Below are 17,372 nucleotides of genomic sequence, written 5' to 3'. Positions count from 1 at the left end.
GTCATTATTGTCATGTGGTCATGTAACAGATAAAGTAAATCTGCAGTCCACAGGATTAGCAGAGCACAAGGAGACACTGTTCCTATTAACTCAGCACAGTGCATGACCTCTTTCTTAAAGAATGTCTGCTACAGATATGGCCTGCACTTTGTTTCAGCCCTGAAACACACACACGCACATGCATACACACAGGCACACACAACATATATATAAGTCAATGCAGACATACATAAATAATGCGCATACACTGTTTTAAGAAAGGTTAGACTCAAGCACATGCACACACATTGCCGGTCATAAACCTGATCCCATGTGGTGACTTGCAGAACATCTGATGTGTTCAGACAGAAGTTTTTTTAATTTCAATGTTGTTTGGAAGATGTTTACAAAATGTTGTCTTTTAGGGCTGGGCATTAAATGTAATAATAATATTAATTATCTCTCTATATAATTGTCAAAATAGTAGTAGTATTGAATATTGTCTTTCATATTCCTTACCTCTAATTGAAAGATAAGTAATTTCTTTTATATATGATTGTATGCCATTTTTACTTTATTTATGTGTAGACAGAGGCAGAAGAGTGAAACACTAAACTGTAACGGATTCAATTCGATGAAAATCAGTTAAACTTCCACTCAGGGATTTTAAGTGCTTGATGTCTAGATAATGCAATGCAACAATGACAATATTATTTAAATCTCCTTTGATTACCATTATTGTCCTGATGGTGTTTGGAAGTGAAACTCGTGAGTACAGTACATTTATTGTTATTAGTGCATTGTGTCTGATATGGATGAGAAGATTACTGTGAATTGATTTTATGATTTTGCTTGATTGTTTTACTAAAATGCCCAATGTTTGGATCAACGGGACTGTAAATTGCCGTTTTTCTCTTTTAGGGCACAAATATCATGCAGGAAGTCCTCAAAGCAAGAGGTTTATATCTGTCACACTGAATAGGTCATGGCTCAGTATGGAAACAGTATGTGTTAATATTTGATCACATCTCTCTTCCCACGCTCACCTACAGTAGCAGAGCTAAAGATATATGTTCTAAGTTAAGCCGTCTATTTATGGCTCTGTGTGATGTGAAAGAGAAGAGACGCTGCTTTGAACCAGCCGTGTACCAGAAGAAAGACGTGAGCTTTGCACAACAGCCAGCTTCCCTCCTGTTATCTTTGGCAGCACTGACAGAACATCGGCGGAATAAGCATCCTGCTGACACCACATTCAGATCTGCCAAAGAGGAAACAACCCCCGATTTACACTTTTATCCATCTAAGAATGGTCAGTCGGTGCCAGAAACTCAGGAAGAGGCACATTCTGGCTGTCTGGTTGGCATTAGACAATTATCAGATCATGTGCACTTCACTCACGCAATGTGATCAAGTCTTGGCCAAAAAGTAACCTGAGGTCTGGTTTTGGTTCACTGATGCACTTCACTTGCACATAAAGGCTTATTTCTAATATTAATTATCTCAGGGGAACCTGGGTGCCCAGTGCAATTTTAAGGTTTATGCATGTGAGTGTCATAGAGTAACTTAATTAGAAAAAACTGTTTGTAGTTCTGTAATGTTTTTTTGATTATTATTTCTATACTGCTGCATGTAAAAGTGTTACTCTTTTAACTTTGGGTTGTTACCACCTGACCATCTCTACACAGCATTATACAACACATTGAGGAAAGCATTTCTTACTCCTGCATATATTTTTTACTTTATTCTTTAAAAGTCACTTAAATTGGAGGAAGTCACTGGGGGCCACACATTTTCAGTTTTTATGTGCGTGAGACCAAAGATGTCAACAGGTTTAGTAATACCCAATCATTGCACAGCAGCGGCTCAGCAGTTAGCAGCTTTTTCTCACAGCTCAAAGGTGTGAATGTGTTGTCTCTATGCGTGTTGTCACTCTTAACAGACAATTTTTCACCCAATGCATGGAATGGGTGCCAGCTCCGATATTGTAACTATTATGAGATTTTCTTTATTTTTTTTAAACAATTGATGCTTATTTTACTGATTAAAAAGGTGAGCTAAAATTAAAGGTTAATTTAATGAGCTAAATTGTACTGCAACTGAAATTTTACCAGTTGTAGCTACACCGTGCATGTAAATGTACATTCAGGATATCATAGTTTTATCACAGCTGACACATCCAAACGTCAATACATTAGGGATACCACACAATGTTATATATATATATATATATACTATTTAATGAATTACTGTCAACACACACAAAGGGATCAATTTTGTCAGTGAAAACAGTGGCCGCAATCTCAAAATCCTAAACGACCGATCAGCGCATTTTTAAAAGTCACACAGCCCCCAATGTTTTCAATGAATGTCTCTTCAATAAGGCTCACTCACTCACTCTCTCAGACACACATATGGTCCCTTATCTTTGAGTGTGTGCGTGATGTAAGAAAGGAAATGGAATCTGCTGAAGAGGCCAAGTAGACAATCTGGGACACAGAGCTCACAGAGTAGACAAATTTAGTTTGGGATAACATTTATACTTCGAGTGAACACTAGGACCATACAGATAGTTATTTTGCCTCTTGTAATTGTGAATGTGCAGTTTCTGTTGGCCTGATCTGGTGATTCATTCACTCCCTAAATGCCGCTGGTATCACCAAATGTTGCAAATGGGATGCAGTGACACCAGGGTTTATTTTACCGTGGAGGACACCTAGCAGATTATATTTTTAACGTTGAACTTCAAGCTCTTTCTCAGTCAGATTCCAATGATCAGGCCTTCATGTGTGATATGATTGTGTATTTATTAAATAATCATTAAATACACATGTGGTATTGGTGTGATGGGAGCATGAAGGGGGCTGGATGGAAAGTGGAGAGAAGGTTCATGGGTTGAGAAAGAATGAAGAGACAGGTTTACATTAACACATGGGGTGGTCTTACACAAGACCCCCGCACACTGAGACAGCTAGAGAAACAAAGCATGAAGGACACAGAGCTGGCGTCTGGAACATGTACGCAGTTACACTCAAAGTGCACAACGTACAGAGTTTCATGGTTTAGCTTGGAAGGATTTCATAAAATAGTGCATATGAACAAAAGCAGGAGACAAATGGTTGTGTTTTTAATCTCTACCTCGACTGTGATTGTTCTCAGGTTATTTTACATGAGGTTAATGTAAAAGGTAACATTTTATTTCAGATTTCCAATAGTTTCCTAATAATTTTCTAGGATAAGAATACCTTGGTGGAGTAAATAGAGACACTATTCTAAATCAGTTGATGAGCTTATTTAATTGAGTTAATTTAGTTGCATTGAGTTTATAAGCAATTGTTAGTCTTTAGGGGCATTTCCTTAATAGAACAGCTATGTTCATAATGACTGGAAAACTATTAGATCAACAAATTTTAAATGTTGTAATGTTCAGTAGATCTACTGCGCTAAACACTGGGGTAACATTACAAATTAATTGGAATTAAGGATGTGTATTGAAAACTCTACTTCCCTATAATCAGTACCGGATTACCTTTCCTTTCAAACCTCTCTTTTTATTTAAAGTTACATGTAAGATCTGTTCCAGGAAGTTGTTAGTAAACTAGAGTTCCAACGGAGACATATTTGTTGTCCTTGACATTTTAAAATACATTTAACCTGCATTTGACTGACTCAAGTTTTTCTTCACCACAACTTTACTACAGTGCATAAGGACAATTCTTACAGTACCTTTACTATTTGATGCCTATTGTTTTACAACTGTGGAAAAAATGTGGGAAGCCTTAACTGCCCATGCTCTGAAATGCTTTATTGCTCTCCTGTCAAAAGTAATCCGCAAGTTGCAGTCACCATGAAACTTTTAGTTATGCTTGCTTCCCATACAGTTGAGCCTTAATCTCCCTTCCCTGCAGCCAAAATCTCTCTTACAGAACCTCCCTGTTCAGCTTGCTACATCTGTCTACTCTACAGTGACATATGCACGCACGCACGCACACACACACACACACCATGATTCTATAAAGCTTGGGTGTATGGAGCATGGTCATCCTTCCTTCCTGCTCCAAGACATATTGTCCATTATAGAACGGTGGCTTTGCTTCAGCTGTTCTGATTTTTTCCACTTGTATGTGAGGGGCAATCCATCCAACAAATGGAAGGAGCCACTCTCCATGCGAAAGAGTGCATGTGTGTGTGACTTTGTGGGGGTGGGAATGATGGATCCAAGAAAGTGCGGGACTGCTGACACGGCAGATGGGAATGTTTTCATTTGGTTACAAAGAATCCCTCAGAGATCTGAGACGAGGATGCAGTCTGAATAATGTAACAACGCGGTATGTGAAGGGAATCCATCAGTTTTTTAAGAGAGCGATCAGTGTTCCTGTCTCTCCTCGTGTCTCTATAGGAGAATGGCCTGTCAATCACACTTGTGGTTTCAGCACTGCAGGGGTGTTTGGATTCAGTGAGGATCAGCGCTGGTGGGCTGCCAAACACACAGTGAGCCTGTGTCAACAAGCTGCGAGGGAACGATCAACGACAAATGTCTAAAAAACACTGTAGCTGAGATCACAAAGGAGCAACTGAGATGATCAAACTCATTTTAAAAAGCCTAAAAAAAAGATACATTTCCATAAAAGGTGAGAAAGAAAGCGGAAGTTAAAGTTGGTGGTCCAAAATTCTGACACAATCCTGTTAAGCTTTCTCCACACCGCGTCACACACCACCCAGGGCGACAGGAACGTGGGTGGAGGAATAGAGAGAGAGATGACTGAAAGGGTTGAAGATGAGTAAACAGGAAGAAGAAACAACAAGCTGAAAACAATAATAGGATGTAAAGGAAAACGACAGCGCACCAAACTAATAAACTACTATAAGAGAGCATAACTAAAAACAAAGTCAGAAAAAGTTGGGCCAAATCTGAACCAGCTGCTTAACTGGATCCCAGATGTGAGAGAGAGAGAGAGTCAACACACACCATCTCTCCTCCTAGTTTGCATGAGACGGCTATGAGCCAGAGTGAACTGCATGACTATTTCATTTGTCACCTCGGGGGAGCTGTGTCCGAGCAGCACCCACCATTCGACAGGACAGCTGTCCACGTCTTGTCCTGGCTGTCCTCCATGCTAATGTTTTCAATCATGCTTTGCTGCCAGGATGTGTGTCCAGCCACGCAATGTAACTCATGACGCATTCAGTGGGTTAATGTATGAAATATCAGGCAGGTTACCAGGACTACGGTAACGATGGAGACCATTAACCCCTCTTCACTTCCTGTATTCCATCCTCTGTGCTTAATCTACACCTCCTCTGAGTCCATCTACCCAATCAATCCCTTTCTGTCTATATGCTCCTTCTCTCCATCAATTATCTCCCCTTTCCTGTCAGCCATCTATCATCCCTACAGCCAAACAGCCTTCTCTGCCTGCATCCTTCTAGCTGCATATAGTTAGAAGACAGACTCAAGTAATCTACTGAAACCCAATCCGCCTTGCTACTGCATCCCTGACATTGATTCATAATCATGGAGAAATGGAGGAGGAGGAGGAGGAGGAGGGGAGAAAAAAAGGTAAAAGGGTGAGAGCATGACATTATACCTGCAGGATAGATGTCAAGAGGAAGACAAACATGTGTGTGTGTGTGTGTGTGTGTGTGTGTGTGTGTGTGTGTGTGTGTGTGTGTGTGTGTGTGTGTGTGTGTGTGTGTGTGTGTGTGTGTGTGTGTGTGTGTGTGTGTGTGTGTGTGTGTGTTGGATAGACAATCTTGTGGAACTGGCTTGTCATGATACATTTCTTTTGACGTGAGCCACTTGAACAGGATGTCAACAACGACTGCTAGTTCATGGTAAAGTTTAGTTTTTAAAGGGTTTACCCTGAGCAAGAAATGCTTCCGGATGAGAAACTTACTGATCCTTCAACTCTACTGTATAAAGAAGGGCAAAACTGTGTATGAAAAATCCCAAACAAACAGAAAGCCACCATGAAGTTGAAAGTTCTCTTTCTGAGGACACAAACCTCACTGTTTTGAGACCTTTTTTAATGCGTCATGCAGTTTAAAGACACCATGTTCTCATCTAGGACCTCGTGATTCAGTGTAAAAACCCACTGGCGGATTAACCCCTCCACCCTGCAGAATAAGAGCGTAAAAATAGTTTTGTGACAGTTTTGCACCATATGTCGCATATACCAACAGTCTTTAATGCGCATACATGCATGCTGTTACTGAACATGTTTAACAACTTTATGCATGTGTGCATACATATACTAATGTCTTGAGAGGGTGTATCCATGCATGCCTAAAAGTGTGGCAGCCGGCACAGAAGTCTGGCTCACAGCAGATACATTCTTCATGGTACACGGCGGCTGGTCCTGCTTGTTCCTCCAGTGTGATTTAACGACTTCCTGGGAAGTCTTTGGGTTCACAGTTTTGACATTGTTTACATTGTGAGCGGTTCAGTGTGCTTGTTTTTCTGTCAGTCATTATGACAAAGGATACAGGCTAACACGCTTAACCAGCAAATAGGGTTTGAGACCACAAAAAGCCTTGAAATATGCAGGTAAGGGAAGACAAAAGAAAATAATTGTTAAACCGGACTGGACACCCAAGGAGACACAAACGTTTCCCACTGAGAAAATACTATGTAATGCCAAAATGAAGAAAGCAGCCCAGGAACAAAATGCAGGCAATTTACTTAATAGTTCTGATTCGAGTTTCAACAGGCCTTGGCAGGATTTTGACAAACTCCCCACCAAATCCTGAACTCAGTGGAGATGAATGATTGCAGTGAGAGCTGTGAGTTCAGTTTGTGCCACATTTTTCACTCTTGTTTCAGATTTGTTCTGGGATAGGACCTTTACATCTACCACAAACCTAAGGCTGCACAATTAGTCAAATATCAATCAGGATCCCTATTTTGCCTTCTTACAATAAAATGACCATCCTCAACTGCGATATTGGCGATTAAAATGCGCGTTTCGCTAATAGGAAACTCTTCTGCATATAAAATCAAGCGCTCCCTAAACTAACAGCCAGCCAACAGGGAGCGATCTCGTTTTTTTTGTCTTCACTTTTGATAGTCAGAGTGAAAGCAGTGCGCTCTTGATTTAAATGTGAAAGTGAAATTAGAATATGTTGCCCTTTAAAATCAATGGATAATAGTGATAAATAATTGTGAGCTCAATATTGATCAAAATAATCCTGGTTATCATTTTGGCCATAATCGTGAAGCCCCACAGAAACCTAACTGACCTTGTAGTTAAATTAAAAGAAAGGTAATTTCAAAATAGATTGACTGGTTAGCAATGTAAGGCATAAATAGTGAAGCTTTCTTTTCAGAGTGCATGCTCCTGCCGATGTTTATGTCGTTATTGAGGAAGCCATGACTTTAATTAATTGCGTATTACCTTTTAGTCTACCTAAACATCAATCCTTGCGCTGTAATTGGAAAACTGAGTGAGGCAGAGGCATTACAGTTGTGACTGCTTGCTAAACTTCTCCCATAAAACCGGCTTTTCAGTCATAGCTAAGCAACTGTAGCTAAGCACCTGCTCTTTATTTGGTTTGGGGAAGTTTACATAATGAAAATATTGTCTATAATATAGTGGCTAACCAGCTTTGCTCCACAATATAGGGTGGTTGCTGCTTCTTTATTTCCATGTTTTGTACATAAATTATCAACTGGTCATGATGCTGACTATTTTTCCTGGCAACTGCAGCTTCAGCCTTAATGTGTATAGCCATCATGTCCATATCTAAGAGCCTTTTTCATGGTTCAGCTGGAGACAGTGTTTTTTAACCATCTTACTGAGTTAGTTTCATCAGCTGTAGCAAGCAGTTCACTTTAGCCAACAAAATCCTTAGTCATCGGCTTGAAATGAAAAACCTGTTTTTATTTACTTCCGTGGAAAATTGGAGACTCCTGAATGACTCCTCAATATGATTGGTAACTCTGCCCTTAATCTTGAAAAATCAGATACATTCTAAATTGCACTGCAGTTCAAGCGTCCTCCTGTGTGAAGCATGACATGTACCATGAAGACAGGTCTTGAAATAACCCTGGCTAGATTAGATTAAAGGTCAGATTAATATTATGGATAAACCCAAGAAGCCATGGCGAATGAACTATCTTATATTAATATTCCCAATAAGCAAAGAAATCCTCTGTGCAACAGATCGAAGGCTCAAAAGTCCTTTGAACTGAAAATCAGACATAAACTACGTAGAACCAATTTCCGCAACTCTACACTATACCGCACACCGCTTCTGAATGGGAACGGAAATTGTATTAAGGTTTTCAGGGTAAGAGGGTGATAGTGTGTGAGCTTTAATAGGGTGTGTAGGCTATCCACTTGATTTAATCAGAGACTGTGGTGGTTACTGATAATCCTATTTCATATATGGGTCCTGCACTAAGTCCGTCGTCAGCACGTGCAGCAGAGCGGCAGAAAATCTGCTGCATCGTGGATTCAGTGGAAGTGTCCACGTGCTGAACTGATGCTCTCCCATGAACACGTCAAACTACGGTTTGCCTGACAAGCAGGCAGAGACAGGAATATGATAATATGATAAGCCTGCAAGCACGTGTGACACAGCATCAGATCAGTACCAGCACTGGTAATAAAAATAGCCTTGATTTTTTATAAAATCTGAGTTGTTTAAAATTTGTAGAAGGTAAAGGGGTTCTGAAGAGGCAGAAATCCCCTGTTAAACCTTCCCAATGTGTTGTAGATCTAATTCAATCAACCAACAGTGACAGGAGTGCCGCAGTGACACACCTGCTCTTGTATGTGATGCTTTAGATTCAGGCAGAACTTGAAGATTTCCTCCTCAGTCTGCATGTGGGTTATTATTATTCTTTTGACATCTGAACTGGGCTTCTGAATGAATGACCACTCTGGATTAAGCCATCAGATCCTGTTTTGGTAAATACTTCATCTCATGTGAGAGGAATTTCAGATTTGTAAGCACAAAAGCATCACAGTCCGTGCAGTGCACACAATGTTTCAAACAAACAGGTCAGTAGACACACAAGATGCTCTGTGAGCATCTCTGTGCTATGTGCAGCTTACAAACTCCGGAGCTCCCAATCACTTCCTGAAAAAATATTACAGGCTCTAAGAATTTTGGATTTGACAAACATCTGCAGAGAGCTACTGTGTTCTGCCTTTTCCTATTTGAACCCCTTTAGGTCACACAAGATGCCACATGAGTCTCATTCATCGCTTATGATATCTGACATCATCCAGAGGCATCAGTTTGATGCACACATGCTTTCAAATCAACAAGGGTGGGGCTGCCCTCTTTGTTCAACTGGTCTGATGATGGAGGAGATGAGGAGAGAAAGAGCACCACAAATGTCTATATAGGAGAGGGTTGGACAAAACATAGATGCTGGATTGCTAATAGGACCAAACCTAGTAACCCCTACCCGCCATCCCACTAACACCACATCTCCATTGACACAACTCCTTTGAAGTAACCACAATTTTTCATGCTTCTGACATGAAAGACAGGTTTCCTGCAGTTCACAGTCGGAGCGTTCCACCAAGGCCTCTACCTTTACACACACAGACTGGGAACTAAAATATTTATGTGAACTGATGAGCGATGTCAGATGTTTTTAAGGAGCCCCGATGCTCTGCATTGTCTTTTTGTGACACTACTAGGTTACGAGAGTTAAAAAGGTCAAATGGTGGTTAAATGGTTGCTTCCCTGGGGAAGAGGAGAACAGTTACTGATCTCACCACCAACATCATTAGGAGTTTACTGAAAGCTATCACTGTCTCCCTGATCCTCTATCTACTTCAGCCCAGCCTGTCAGAGCTTTTATCCCATAATTAAAGAGTGTGTTAGTAGCGAGGCTTGACGTCATTTAGACATACTGCATCATGAGTATCTTTACTCATCTGGTTTTATCATTCGAGCACAGTGTGCTATGTCAATTACTGACTGAATACCTAATGTTGAAATGTATAGCACAAAATACTTCACTTTAGAAACCATCTGCCTGAATTTATGTGGAATAAATTCCCCTCTTTGGAAATCCCCCAAAAAATGTTAGTGTGTATATATTTTTAGGGTTCAAATTCAGATATAAAAAAAGTACCCAATATTCAAAATCTATTCAAATTGCTAAAATTTAATAGTCTAGACCATAATGTTAGATATGTCCAGGTATATACGATATGCATGTACACTGCAAAGTATATGCATCTCACAACAGCAAAAATGATGTAACTGGAAGGGAATTTAGCGATTCCATACATTATTTGCGGATGGCTGCATTGTGCAGATTAAAAAATACTTTGATCATAAACTTCTGCTGTAGCGTAAGACCCACCATAGTGGTATTAAACCTACATAAATACATCCTCCACACGTATGGGACCAAGCTCAGCATAAATAAATTGTTTGACCATTCTATACCTTCAAAGAAAAGCCTATTGATCGAAGGCCAAATCCCTCAAGATAAGTGTTAAATGCAAGAGATTTGATTGGCCTTTTCTGGTGTTTGCCAGTTAACACTATTGGAAGTTCTGGAAGAGACAGAATTCTCAAGCAGAGCAATTTTGTTAAAGTCGTCTTTCGCATAACAAATAACAGGAATGATAAAAGCTCTGACATGGATGGAGAAGCTCCATATATGGAGGGTAAGAAGATAGGGATTCAAGGCATGGTCGTCTTCTTTCTGTCAGCACACATCTCCTGCGTACGTGGATGCATTAGGGAGAGTGGTTGGGAACGAGCGTCTTGACATTAGCAACTTAATGTGAGTGGTCTGGGATCTTTCTAAACGTTTTGCCAAGGACTTGATGTTGCAGAGAGGATCTATTTCTGGTGAAGTTCAGAGGGTCACGGTGGCTCTCAAAGAGGTTTTCTCCAAAATAAGTTAAAGACGAACAGACAAGGACATTGGGTGACAGCTGGTACCTCATACTTCCACGGCTTCAGTCTGGGACACTTTCCAGGCATCATTGCATTAGCAAACATGCAGTTCATCAATGTCAGCCTACTTTGGCAACAGGTAATCTTATTCAGCACTTACATGCATATGTTTTTGTGCTATAAAATCCTCTGCACCGTTTCAAGGTCGCCATGTACAGTTCCATTTACTCTGCAAATAACACACCTGTGCTCTCTCCGCTGGTGTGAGTTTCTGTGTTGAAGTGCCCAGATATGAGCCTCTCTCTACATCCTTGACCGAGGCAGAGGGGAGAGGTAGTTGCCATGCCCTTCAAAGCGGCTGGTCACCCTTGGCAACAACAGCGCTGCTTTCCCTACTCCAACAAGAGAAGGCAGCGTGGTCCCTATTTACATATTTCAAAGGCTGCTGGCCAATAGGACTTTCAGGACTCTCAGATAAGCAATATGATGATGTGTGTAAAAGGGGGATTATTATAGGTGATGGTGATGCAGGCTGGGGAATAAAACTACAGACAGTTAAGAGAAACCAGGGCACCAGACGAATATCTAGAGCATTAAGGAGCACTTTAATCTGCCAATAAATGGAGACATGCTTTTAAAATAATGTCGGAAATCACAAATAAGAAGGGCCAAAAGCCCCTTTTTACATAGTGCTTTCAAATCTATTACCAAATCCAGATCAGTGATTCAATAAACCTAAAGTGTTCTTGAACTTATTTTATGTAAGAATATATCATGATGTAGACGGTCTCTTCAATATAATTTATTAATGAGAACTCTTCAAGGCTACAGATTTAACTTTCTGATTGTGGAACTTAACGAACTGGGTCTGTAGGAGCAGCACAAGCAATAACATATTTTATTTATAAGTAAGAGAAGGTACCAAGGAAGGGATTGAAAAAATAATCACTTTGGATCAGCAAATGTAATAAAAAACACCTACTTTGTTTACCTTTTACAGGGTTTAAGAGCTTCATCTATCAAAAAGCTCACTGACAGAACCGACCTGGTTTTGACCTCATATTTGGTATTCCTGCAAGTAACCATGGCAACCAGAGAGGAAGTACACACCTGGCAGGTGCTTAATAGGGGCTGCAGATATCAGAGTGCAGGAACTTGATAAATCATTATCAAAATGTACTTTTGAATAGGCGATGGTGCTCAGATATGATCAGATAAATAACACATTTCAACATCTTCATATGTGTGGTTTTCAAATGTATTTAGCGGTTGTTACTTCTTCCTGGTTGCATGCTCTGACATGCTGCGACCTGGAGGTATTATCGGAATATGATGTCAACTGGCAAGCAGGTTTGGCAACTTTCACAACACCATCCAGTCCTGTATGGGAAATAATTCCCTGTTGATGATTTATTACTCAATATTACTATGCTGAATTTTTTTTTGTAAGTAATTCCTTGTAAATGCTGTGTGATTTTGCAATTGACTACTGTGACACAGCTTCAACGATATTCTATGGTAATACTTTCTATGACTATATTTACATGTCTGTAATGTTTGATGTATGTTACTAATGTCTTGAATTTGTCAAATTAATTTAAACCTAATAAATTTTGGTTTGTATAAAAGATAAAAATGTAGATAGTAAATGTACTTGTATAGCACTTTTCTAGTCCTACGACCACTCAAAGCACGTTTACACTACATGTCATTCACCCATTCACACAACTGATGGCAGGGGCTACGATGCAAGGTGCCAACTGCCTAACAGCACTAACTAACCATTGACATCCATTCATACACCACAGGCACAGCCCAAGTGCACATCGACATGAACTAGCTGAGCCGGGGATCGAGCCAGCAATCCTCTGATTGAAGAACAACCCGCTGATAAGGACATCCCGCTGTTTTAGGTCGTGTATCACATTTTGCAACTTAACATCCTATGTGTCCACTCTGCCAATCTATCTCCACCTGTCGCTTTCTGCAATCCTTGTTGACTCACTCACTCAACCTGTCGAGACAGACTGATGCAGTAGTGTTCTCTATGTGGAAAAAGATTGAAAAAAATGACAGGAAGAGGCCAGGCCGACAGGTGCGGCTGGTTCTCCAGATCCGTAAACCCTCAGCTGTAAACTCACAGACCCGAGATACCCATCGCTAGAGGCGACATTTGCTTTGTTCATAACCATTCACCAGTCATTTTGTTTTTAGTCTAAATAATATGACACTGATGTCATAATGGATTGGAGATTGAGACATGGGTGCAGTAAAGCTTGAAAGCATTGCTAAGCAAGGGTTTCAATACTGGACTCTGGTGCCTCGCCAACTACACCAAGAACCATAGTTACTTACAATAACTACACTTATAACTCTAATATATCTCACTATGAAATGTAGAAAGATAGAAAGTAGATGGACCTACTTGCCACAATGAAACTGTTCTCATTATGTAATATTCAAAGTAAAGGAGGTGTCTTTTCAAAGCACCCACTCTCCTCTTCCATTCTTAAATTCTCTGTCCTATTTTCTCAGAGCTCCCATTTGTCACCTACAGCAGCTGTTGCTAGGCAACAGCTCACACCCACATATGCATATTAATACTTATATCATAACAATGTCGTCAATGAAAGGACTAAATATAAGTTCTCAAAGGATCATATAATACTTGCCTTTATTTCATTTTGGTAAAACTTGCTACACTTGTTTGTTAGCGGATGAGAGAGATTATCACAGTAACACGCTAAACGCCTAGCACTGCTTATCAACACATCATGTTCAAGTCAATTTTCGTCTTTAGTTCATATGACATGGTTGAAAACTTGCCCAACCACAGTTCTGTTCTTGCATCAGAATAAAACCTCAAGTATAATAATGTATCATAACTCTCAGTGTATACGAGCCAAAAACTGACCCAAATTGCCTACAGGGCATCAGATTACAACAATGTAGTTCTAACAACAACTATAGGCATGTGCACAGGGCTTCATCTCAGGTTTTGTTACAGAATGAATGAATGCAGCAGGTGACAGCTGAATTAAAGGCGGGGCAGAAAAGAAAAAAAGATTAGAGTACATTACAAGTGAGAGGAAGAGTGAACAAAAAAGATGCGTAATAGCTTCACAAATCCTATCTTAAAAATTCCTTCACCCTCACCTAATCAAGCATACGCACCTACAGGACAGGCACAAGTTAAGACCCGCAGTGAGAGGGTGTGTGTGAGCATTCTTTTAGCGCCATGTGTGGGAAGACAGACAGGACTCTAATCTTCCTATTTCACAACAAAGAGGAGAAAGGAACCTGGACCACTAGTCACGACAACATAATGGAAAACAAAATTCTACATTGACTGTCTATAATTAAATGGCAGTTTATAGCAAGGGTTGTGTTTGCTCTTTGGAAAATGCCTTCTTCATTTATTAGTAGTTGTTTAGGCATTTAGAATAGCTTCTGGATATTTTTTTCATTTATATTGTGAGGTAGAACTGTGCACTGGTTTCAACTATTACTGTCTTTTTTTTTAGCAGGAAACAATCTGTGTGTTTACATGAACACAAGTATCCTGGGCACTGTTCAGCAGAGTGTCCAGACAGCCAGAAACCAAACCCCAGACAAAGCTGCACTGACAGATGATCAGAGAAATCTGGACAATATCACACCAACAGGGGAATGAAAAACAAGGTATCTAATGCTCCATGTTACATTATAATACAAATGTGTTCCAAACCAGGATAAGGATTTAACTACCATCATCATGATCGCAGGGTTACTCAACATTACATTTCCCCTCCTGCAAGGAAACATCAGCTTCCTCTGTCAGTGTTAGAATTTTCCAAATAACAGTCTTCATAAGACCATGGGAAAGTCAACCAGGCAGAAAATGTCTCTTCCTGTGACCTTCCGGCTCAACCATCAATCACTGAGGTGGGATTTAAGCAGCAGATGCAATGTCTCTCTCTCACTCTCTCAGCTCCTTTTCTTTCATTCAAATGTCTGCTTAGAACTCAAATCACACACTATCTGCGAGTCGCACAACTTTCAACAAGCCGGATAAGTTGTGTCTAAGAGAGAGGAAGAGGGAGAGGGAGAGGGAAGCAACAAAATGACAAACACAGAGAACAGAGAGCAAACAGGCAACAGACGCTGACGTGCAGAAACTAAACAGAACACAGAGACACAGAAAAACCAGAACTAAATATTTGACAATAAACAGAAAAAACCCCACATCCTGCTCCTTCTTAGTGAAACACTGAATAAATGACAATACCAGCAAATTTCCCTAGCATAATTAACACGAGTACCCTGGCCTACATGCTGTTAGAATCTCCTCTGCTAGTTTCTCTGCGGCCTGCTCGGGAGTGCCAGACTGGCACGTGGACCGAGTGTGGCTACAACCCTCCAGCGGGCAGGCAATTGGGCCGAACAGCTGGATCTGTGCCCAGGATACTATCTCCATCTCCTGCAGAGAGAAACTCCTCTCCCTGATGCCTCTTTGCCAGCCAGGCACAGACTGCTGCTGCAAGGGCATCTCCTCTCCAGTCTCCTACAGCCACTGGGTGATGGGGCCTCCTCCATGAGCAAATGAAAAGAATTCACTCAACCTGTATGCCATGCTGCAACACTCATCCACACACAGGTGCCTACCATTATGCACTCTCACTTGTTACAAGGCCATATTACAGAAGTGCCCATTTCTTATTCAGTGCATATCAGGTGGTTGATTAAAGCAAGCTGGAAATCAGTTTTACACTAAAGCAAAATGGATCCTCACTGTGCGTATCAATGTGTGTCCCTCCTCTCATATGTACTGAGCCCACATTCAAAAATCACGTTGGAACCACTGACACAAGCCTGTCTTCCAGAAATGTATCACAATGCACATAAATGTGTTAACAACCGGCTGAATGTGTCATTCAAAAAAAATCTGAATATTGAAAAATGCAACAAATAAAATCTAATTGAAAGGAACACAACATGCTGTTGAACACATGAGCGAATCATCTTGTATTACTGTTGATGCCAACACAAATGATATATGAGAGGAATGCTTATTTAAATAAAATAATAATCATGCATAAAAGAAGGTGTGCCATTTCTGCGCACCGCTTTGATGTGTCTGTGAGGAACAGCCTTACCTGAATCGGGGGGAATCTTTTATACATTCTTCAAAGTCCACCGTCATTTTTGCGTTTTCTGGTTTATTCCCACTTCAGGATGCCAATGTCATTGAACCGTGCGGATGGTGACTGGTGTCCCTCTCCCGGTGGCTCGGTGACACAAAATGCGAGAACACCACAGAACACCACAGAATACACTACACCACTACACCACTACACCACTACACTGCTCCACTGCTCCACTGCTGCCGAGAGGCGAGAGGCGGAGCTGCACCGTGGAGCCTGGAGGAGGAGAGCAACAACTCTGGCCAACAGGAAGAGGAGCTGAGACTTGAATAGATAAGATAAGATAAGATAAGATAAGATAAGATAAGATAAGATAAGATAAGATAAGATAAGATAAGATAAGATAGTAGAAGAAGACAAGCTAAAAATAAAATGGGATTAATCCAAACATACCTTCAGTTGATGGCAATCCCTGGCTTCAAATATCTCTCTGTGCTTACTTTACATGTTATAATTTATTTGTCAAAACGATACTGTAAACAGCACAAGTACCAAATGCATGTGGATCTCAGGAAGGCAAACTTCATATATATTCCTTTAAATCTCTTCTTAATACCTGCTTTCATCTAATGTCTTTTTTTAAATAAGATAAGATAAGATAAGATAAGATAAGATAAGATAAGATAATCCTTTATTAGTCATTTAGGACATTTTGCAGACTTACAACAGCATAGAGTTAAAGTGCACACAAGAGACATAGTAGAAGAAGACAAGATAAAAAATGAAAAATAAAAATAAAATAAAACAAGTATCATAAATAAGCATTATAAATAGAAAAAACAACAATAACTGAAATATTATATTTACAGACAGAGAAAAAAACAACAACTATTTTAACTTTTTTAACTATTATTGCACAGTGTAATGTGTAATGTGTAATGTATTGCACAGGTTTTTATTGTCATGTTATTATTGTCATGTGTCATGTGCAGTGGTGTATAAAGTACCCAAAAGCCGTACTTGAGTAAAAGTAAAGATACCTTCCTGGAAAATGACTCCAGTAAAAGTAAAAGTCACCTGTTAGAATACTACTTGAGTAAAAGTATTAAAGTATCTGATATTTGCTGTACTTAAGTATCAAAAGTAATTTTCTGATATTAAATGTACTTAAGTATTGAAAGTAAAAGTACAAGTAAATGCTCGGTATGACAGACACTATGGACATAAAACAGGCTGGTTTAGACTACATCCTACCATCCCCTCCTAATAATACAACAATGATGATGTTAATATCCATTTCACTCAAAAAAACATATAACATCAAGAAAAGAGGAAATGTGAGCAGGCCTTGTATTTTAAAATGTAGTTAGAACAATTGGGTTACTAGGCTACTACTTA

The 17,372-nt window shown here is 40.0% G+C and overlaps 1 protein-coding gene across 1 annotated transcript in view; it reads right to left on the bottom strand.

The window, feature by feature from the left end:
* Positions 1 to 16,059, bottom strand: part of LOC129105377 (arf-GAP with coiled-coil, ANK repeat and PH domain-containing protein 3-like) — a 54,111-nt gene extending 38,052 nt beyond the window's left edge. Inside the window, exon 1 of the mRNA XM_054616368.1 lies at positions 15,987 to 16,059. Coding sequence (XP_054472343.1) covers positions 15,987 to 16,033 — 47 coding nt within the window. The 5' untranslated portion in view covers positions 16,034 to 16,059. The remainder of the gene's footprint in view (positions 1 to 15,986) is intronic.
* Positions 16,060 to 17,372: the final 1,313 nt, after the last annotated feature.

The sequence above is a fragment of the Anoplopoma fimbria genome, chromosome 17, assembly GCF_027596085.1.
Source record: "Anoplopoma fimbria isolate UVic2021 breed Golden Eagle Sablefish chromosome 17, Afim_UVic_2022, whole genome shotgun sequence".
Taxonomy (NCBI): Eukaryota; Metazoa; Chordata; class Actinopteri; order Perciformes; family Anoplopomatidae; genus Anoplopoma; species Anoplopoma fimbria.
Note: the sequence above shows the minus strand (reverse complement) of the source record. Positions and strands in the feature narration are given on the sequence as shown.